At 36.9% G+C, this 7,524-nt stretch overlaps 2 protein-coding genes across 2 annotated transcripts; one reads left to right on the top strand and one right to left on the bottom strand.

Annotated features, from left to right (window-relative positions):
* Nucleotides 1-232: 232 nt before the first annotated feature.
* On the bottom strand, nt 233-1,057 carry LOC114191322. The gene has a single exon (XM_028080491.1). The coding sequence runs from the start codon at nt 1,055-1,057 to the stop codon at nt 233-235; it is 825 nt and encodes a 274-aa protein (XP_027936292.1).
* A 1,997-nt stretch (nt 1,058-3,054) lies between these two features.
* Nucleotides 3,055-3,820, top strand: LOC114192228. Its single transcript, XM_028081872.1, has one exon. The coding sequence runs from the start codon at nt 3,137-3,139 to the stop codon at nt 3,665-3,667; it is 531 nt and encodes a 176-aa protein (XP_027937673.1). The 5' UTR covers nt 3,055-3,136; the 3' UTR covers nt 3,668-3,820.
* Nucleotides 3,821-7,524: the final 3,704 nt, after the last annotated feature.

The following is a 7,524-nucleotide window of genomic DNA, read 5'->3' as shown; positions in this document are numbered from 1 at the left end:
CGATCGCCCCGAAAGCATTTAGGCAAGGTCTTCCTAGCAATACATTATAGGAGGTGTTAGCTTCTACTAATAGGAATCTAACCCTTACCTCACGACCATCCCTTCGTGAGCCGATCCTGGTGCGGAGGTCCAGGTAGCCTCTCGTGTCTACTCGTTCGCCCGAGAATCCGACAATCTGCTCATTGTAGGGGATAATCAGATCTTCGGAGAGATTCATCTTCCGGAAAGTCTTTCAGTACAAGATGTTGACGGAGCTCCCCTGGTCCACCAGCACCTTCCCGATTCCATATTCGGCTACCTCAATGGAGATGACCATTGGATCATCGTGATCAGGATCAGGAGCCTTGAAATCCTCATCGGTGAAAGTGATGGGAGGCATCGACCGCACCTTCTTCTCTACCAGATGAATTGATTTTAGCGCTCGAACGTGCCTCTTATGAGCGGATGAGCTCGATCCTCCTCCGGCGAATCCTCCGGAGATGGTATTGATATAACCCCTCAGGGGTTTGTCCCTGCTCCGGCTGCGACTCCTCCTCAGGCTTCGGTGGGTCCTGGATGGTTCCCTTTCTCGCCTCTCGGGCTCCGGCTCTCTCCGCTTCCCCCACCTGGCCGGGGCTCGCCTCCGTGCAGGGCTCCTGTCTCCGATCGGGCTTCGTTGGGGGCGATCTTGTTGAATGTACTTCTTCAAATGCCCTTGCCGAATTAGCTCCTCAATCTTGTCGCGGAGTGTGTGGCATTCTTCGGTGGTATGGCCGATCGTCCGATGGTATTGACAGTGCTTGCTGCCATCGGCGTCGGGAGGTGGGGGCTTCTTCCTGGCCGCAGGAAGTGAGTCAGTGTTGAAGGCCTCCTGCAAGATCTTTGCCCGGGAAACGGCCAATGGGGTATACGTTGTAAACTTATGTGTCTTCTTCTCGTTGGGCCGGGCCAGGGGTTTGCTCGGTCGGGGGGTACTCTTCTGGGATGCTGCATCTTCCTTCTCCCTCTTCTTCACCCTAAACTCTTGCATATCTTCCATCTGTATGAACTTAGCCGCTCGTTTCCTCATCTCCTCCATCGTCTTTGGCTTCTTGCGGCTTATCTTGTCTGCAAACACACCCGGCTGCAGCCCGTACTTGAAGTGATGCCGGGCGATTTCATCGCTGAGGTCCTTTATCTTGACCGACATACGATTGTACGATCGAGATAACTCCTCAGCGACTCCCCATCCTCCTGCCAGATATTCACCAAATTATCTACCGTCAGGATAGTCGGCCGCAGGGGTGCAAACTGCGTGCTAAACCTAGCCTTCAGAGCGGCGAAGGAGTCGATGTTGTTGGCCGACAACTCAGAAAACCACTCCAGCGCCTCTCCCGTTAGGGAGGTCGAGAAAACGCGACACCAGATCGGGTCACTCACTGCGTGGAACATCATCTGGTGCGTGAAGACCTGCATGTGGTTGTCAGGGTTCGTCGTGCCGTCGTACTTGTCGAACGTCGGCATTTTCCATCTCTCTGGTAGCGGCGTCTCCAGAATGAATTGAGTGAAGGGGAAGTTCCCCGCCACATGGATCGGTTGTCGAGAAGGGTGACCTCCCTCGTTGGCCCCAGAGCTTTCGGCCATCGTGTGAGAAAGGTTTCCCCTCGATGCTTGTGTCTTTTCTACCCGAGGGGGCTGTGATTGCTCCTGCCCTATCGGGGGCGGGCGACTTTCCACCCGCTCGGCGTCCCGATGTTGCTGCACCCGACTCAATCTGAGTGGATCGGGCACAGTGGGTGTTGACGGGATACCCTCCTTCTTTCATCGAAGGGCGGCGTTCTCCTCACACAGAATCTGCATCTGCACCTCATAGTTCCTCTGCATCTCATCCATCCTCTGTTGCATTGCCCTGATCATTTCCCTCATGTCTGCTTGATCATCTGCCATCCTTCCTCCGTCCATGTTGCTAGTTCGGTTCCTCGTGGTCACCATAAGGGTGTATGGTCTAAAGATGACTGCTCGGCCCCACGGTGGGCGCCAAAATGTTTCGGGTGTAGGGACCAAGAGTCTACTAAAAGTCTCTTCAATCTTACTCCTCTTCTTGAAATCTCCTCTTCTCGCAACTGCAATAACTTCTTCTCCAAGAAATTCACTTCCTCGCTCGATCGGTTGAACAGACGATCGGGGTACCTGTCTAAAAGGCTCCGATGCTTAAGTCAGTTAAAGGACCGATCGGTGTATCAGTGTAACTACCGTAATAAATGCGAATTAAAGATCCTCACCAACCTACCTTTGGGCCCTATTTATAGTTTTCGGTGTGGGCCTGTGATTAGGATTCCTTAATCACGGCCTAATGATCCTCTAATCAAGATTACTGACCGATGGCCGCTTGATTGGGCTGGTTATATCTTGATTTTAAGAAGTGAATCATTCGTTTATAACTGATGGACCGATGGTCATATATAAAGCGCTACGCGAACCTTAGGAGATTGACCGACCGATTGACCCGGTGGCTGGTCAAATGATTGTCCTTTATCAAGTTAATGCGCTGTTCGTGTGGGACCGAAGGACCGATGGTCCGTGTTGGAGTAAAGCGTAATTAATATGTAGGCTGACCGACCGATTGTTCTTTTAAGTTGAGACTCGTTTGTGATACCGATAGACCGATGGCCCCTAACGTGGTTCGTTTGCGAGGCCGATCGACCGATGGTTCCTTAAGATATACGTGGTTTATTTGTTTGCCCGATTAACCGATAGTCCTATATTGTTCATCCGCGAGGCCGTTAAACCGGTGGGTATGTTTTTTCGTACGAGCCCTCCCAACCTTGTTCGATGGACCTGAGGACTGGACGTGGTCGATAGCCCGATGAGGCATACAGTACACTTTTCTTCACAATTCGAGAGATAGTGATTGAGTGTGTGGTTGAGTTGAGTGACTCAATTCCATAGTAAAAGATAACTTATATATATCTGAGTTTCGTAGGTAACTCGGTTCACCCAAGATTCACTCTGAATAAACCAGGTCGCAAAATAAAACTCTGTAAAATGTAAAAAAAATTGGCATTATTACCTCATTCAAATTTGAGGTGGGCCACAGCGTCACTTTGACGGCTGTGCACAAAATAGTACAAAGCTATAATTTTTGTGGCATATTGGTCATTTAGATTCCTTAAATAATATGGCAAAGTTGGTGATGATGGAGAGCCACAATGATGCTGTCCTTATATTCATAACTGGTAAGGAAGAAGAAGTAACCAAGAAACTGCGTTCTGTCTCCTTGCTTCACAGAACTGCATGCGCCCTCTCTTTTTCTCAGAACCTTCGTTTTTTTCTTCTTCTCTTCAATTTTTTTAGTCTGGCCATGGAGATGAGTGGTAGCAGCAGCAAGAAGAGGAAGCTAATTTGCTGCGAAGACGACGACGAAGCCCAAATGGAGACGTTCTTCGCTTTGGTGAGAAACATCCGCGAGGCACGTGATCGATGGATGGGTTTGAAGTCGGGTGACAGAAGGAGCAAGAGGGGTGAGATTATGAGTAAGGAAGAAAATAGTAGGGTTGGGGTTTGGAAACCAACGTTTCAGGTTGAGGATTTCGCTTATGAGGAAGCTGAGCAACGAAAATCAGGTTCAGAGCCTAGTGCTTCTCAGAGGGAAAACTGTGAAAAGAAAGAGGGTGCAGAAAAGGGTATTGATCTGAGTCTTTCGCTTTGAGAACTTGTGTTTTCTTGATCATGTCTGAAACCTATAAAGGGGTGTCTTATCTCTCTAACCTCATTTGTAGATTTGTGGTTATTAGTTAATGTGGTTTTTGCTTTTCTCCTCTACTGTATTTCGAACTTAATAATAATGGTGCCTTTTCACTTCCATGGCAGTGCTTGGGAAAGAAGGAGGAAGGAGATAAGTTATAATATAAATTTATAATATTTTAGAGGTTTAAGTTGCTTAAATATTTTATTATTTTTAGTTAATTTTTTATTAAAAGATTATCGGTATTCAAAACTTTTATAATTCTTTATGTAAAAATTAATTTTTATGATTACTTATTATATATTAAGAATATAATCCATCATGATATAAGTGAAACAATATCCGAATTAATGTTAGTTTTCTTGAAATTTTTTAGGCTTTTTTACAAAAGGTTATGTTTTGAAATTTTATTTACAAAATAAGATTAGTTGATTTTAATTTTTTTTTACATATTAATGTGGAGTCATCATAATTCATGACCACGACCACGTTCAAAGTGAAGTGGTTGTGGCCATAATCAATTTCTTTTAAAGAAGTCCTTATGATAGGTAACAATTTCTTTGTTATTAAAGAAATGAATTGTCATGTATGTTAACGACTTCAGTTTTGTATAATTCTTTTTAATTAATTGGTTTTCTTTAAGTGTGGATATTAAATATTTTCTTGTTTTTATCTTAGATGATTTATACAATTAATTAACATAAATAATTGGTAAAAATTAGTAAATTCTAGATAAAATTTGTTAGAATTAATAATATTTTTCATTAAACTAAAAGTATGAAGATCATTACATTAGAAATATTTTTATTCCAATATTATTGTTTTTAGTATTAACAACAAAATCAACTAAAATAAAAAAACAAAAAAATTATTTAATCTCTACACTTAAAAAATTCAATTAATAAAAAAAATACACAAAACTAAAGTCATGACATATATGATTTCAGTTCAATTTAAGATTACGCGTAAACTGTTATGTATCATAATAACCCTTTTTTATATAAAAAAAAAAAAATACCGACCACACTCACTTTGAATATTGTCATGAGTTTTAACGATTTTACTCTTATGTAAGACAAAATCAACTAACTCTATTTTGTAAATAGGAGTTCAAAACAACTTTTTTAAAAAAGTTGACTTTTTTATGTCTAACATTTTTATAACTAAGTTCTTATCATTATGTTTGTTTTTTGTAATGAAATAGTGTTATTTTTATAGTTTATTGTCATGCTAAGGATGTGAGATTTTGTGATTAATGTAAAACAATATTTTATTTTTATTTTTATTTTTTTATTGAAAAAATATTGAAGAATCAAAATAGTCTAATACTAATGAAAAAAAATCTCTAGATCTTTAAGTACGACGATCTCGTTGTCTGACAATTCTTTTCTCACATATCTTTCACATATAAAAATAAGTTAGATGATGAATGAGAATAACAATCACATCACATAATTAATGGAAAGAAATAAAAATATAAATACCAATTAAAAAATATACAAATTTTTAATACTTAATAAAATAATGGAAACGTGATTGAAATTACTCAAATTATTATATTTTAAAGTGTTATTATTCCTTTTATCGGAATTAAATCTTTAATAAAATGTTTTAAAACTTAATACCACTAAAAAAAGAGAACTTCATCTTACTAAAGTTCTATTCAATTGAAACTTATGAAAGATGTAATTTCAGTTCCTATATAATAATTAAAAATGTATTATTTTTAAAAAATTAAAATATTAAAAACAAAGGACTTGTAAAATAGGAGATAAAACTATTTACATTTAGTAGAATTGCCAAAACAAACCACCCGACTCGACTTGGTCTGGTCCACCACGGTTGGTCACTTTCACTTAGTGAGTTAACCTAACTCGACTTACTTATTAGTGAGCTCAAAAAATTTGTGTCTGGTCCAACTTACGACGAGTTTGTGGGTTAAATAGGTTGGTTTACTTACAGAAAATTACAATTTTTTTTAAATCTACATTTTTTTTAAATATGTAACTAAAATCTAAAAATTGCAAACCTATTTTAAAAATTTATTTTTTCTCATTTTAGATAATAAATAAATCATTCATCCCTATATTATACCTTACTACCTTAGTAGATCGGATCTATTTTAAACTATATTGACATTTGCAAAAAAAAAAAATTTAAGCTAATCCAACTCAAACATATGGTGGATTGATTTAACTTCCAGATTTTAATTCATTTTGACAATTCTAATATTTAAAAGCGAGCAAATATAATAAAACAATAAATGTTGTTAGTTTCTCACAATGACAAAAATTAAGAAAGAAAACTTCATAAAAGAGTTATTCATAACAAATATTACATAATATTTTAAACATCACTGACTATTGAAAAAAGTATAACCTTAATTAAATTTTAAATACTCATATTTAGATATATTTTATTAATTTTTCATTAAAACAAAATTAACGTGAATATGCAATTAACTTTGAAAGGAGTATTTTATTTTTTCTTTTTATTTTTTCCTTTATAAATATAAAATCCTTAATGGTTTTTTTCATGTTATCACATATTAAAGTTATTTTTTCTTTAATACAAACATAACTAACAATTATTAAAATCAAATATGTGCTCGATTACTTTAACTTAATGAACATCTTTATTTGTTCATTAAAACACCTTTGAAAATATACACGTCCAACGATTTCTTGACTCCTCAACAATCAATCTTCTTTGAGCTCTTTGAATTTAATATCTAAAATTTTGCTCAGTGAGCAAGTACAAAAAGTTCTCAACCAAAGAATCCACCAAACGAGACCATACTCGCTTAAAAACCAAACAACCATGAGCTCTCTAAATTTTAGGAAAATGAATTTTCCACAACTAGTCGTTTACTCACTATGTGACCAGAGCCCCGATAACCTTGTTTAAAAGGCTCGTCCAACGAATTGACTTGCTCAAATAGTAAAACAACTTTAGATTTCTAAATTTTCACAAATTGAATTTCATTTATTTGTTAGTTGGCTCGCCTAATAAGTCTCCACAATTTTAAAAGCTCCACAAATACATCATATCATCAAATTGGTTTCAAAATTTTGGTTTATATCATTTCTTATATATCCAAGTGTTACGTTTGGTGTAAAATAAAATCAATGAAAACCAATTTAACTAGTCATTGAACCTACTTTTCTATACTCAAAAACCAACAACCATCACATATCCAAAAACCATTAACACATATCAACTAATCAAGTCAATCAGAATGATTATATTCCTCACATATTCAAATTATCTAGTCAAATATGTTACGATAAAACAAATAGTTTTTTTTACCTAAATTGAGTCTTTGACTCAATAACTCTAGCTCTTGCAAAATACTCTTTGTACATTAAAAAGCTTATATCAATAATTTGAACACATCCTAATGACAGTCCTAGTCAATCAAATATTCATTTTGAACATCCATTTAAGTCACATGCTAAGATCCTTTAACACAAAATAAAAATTAGCCTACTCAAAGTAAAATTGTGATTGACTAGGATTGTATATGTTATACATCAAGACTCTTGTTGTGAACATTGATTTTCACAAAGATGAGTGGATTGGTTAGAATCTTAGATAAAGTGCGGAGGAAAGAAAAATTATAGTTTTAGAGTAATGATAGTCTTTATGTATACAAAAAATGTTGACTATGTTTTTAGTCCTTAACTTTCACTGAAATTTTGAATTAGTCCATCTTTGAAACTTTAGACCAATTCAGTTCCTCGTTTTTAGAAATGTGTGAATTAATTCTTTTAACCAATCTTTCTTTTAAGTTTATGTGATATTTTAAACTTGTTTCTCAG

This window comes from Vigna unguiculata, chromosome 7 (genome assembly GCF_004118075.2).
Source record: "Vigna unguiculata cultivar IT97K-499-35 chromosome 7, ASM411807v1, whole genome shotgun sequence".
Taxonomy (NCBI): Eukaryota; Viridiplantae; Streptophyta; class Magnoliopsida; order Fabales; family Fabaceae; genus Vigna; species Vigna unguiculata.
This window is presented reverse-complemented; position numbering and strand designations above follow the sequence as displayed.

Bases quoted from the DNA above. Each gene is read 5' to 3' on its own strand.
- LOC114192228 (XM_028081872.1), top strand. From the start codon at position 3,137: ATGGCAAAGTTGGTGATGATGGAGAGCCACAATGATGCTGTCCTTATA.
- LOC114191322 (XM_028080491.1), bottom strand. From the start codon at position 1,057: ATGGAGGAGATGAGGAAACGAGCGGCTAAGTTCATACAGATGGAAGAT.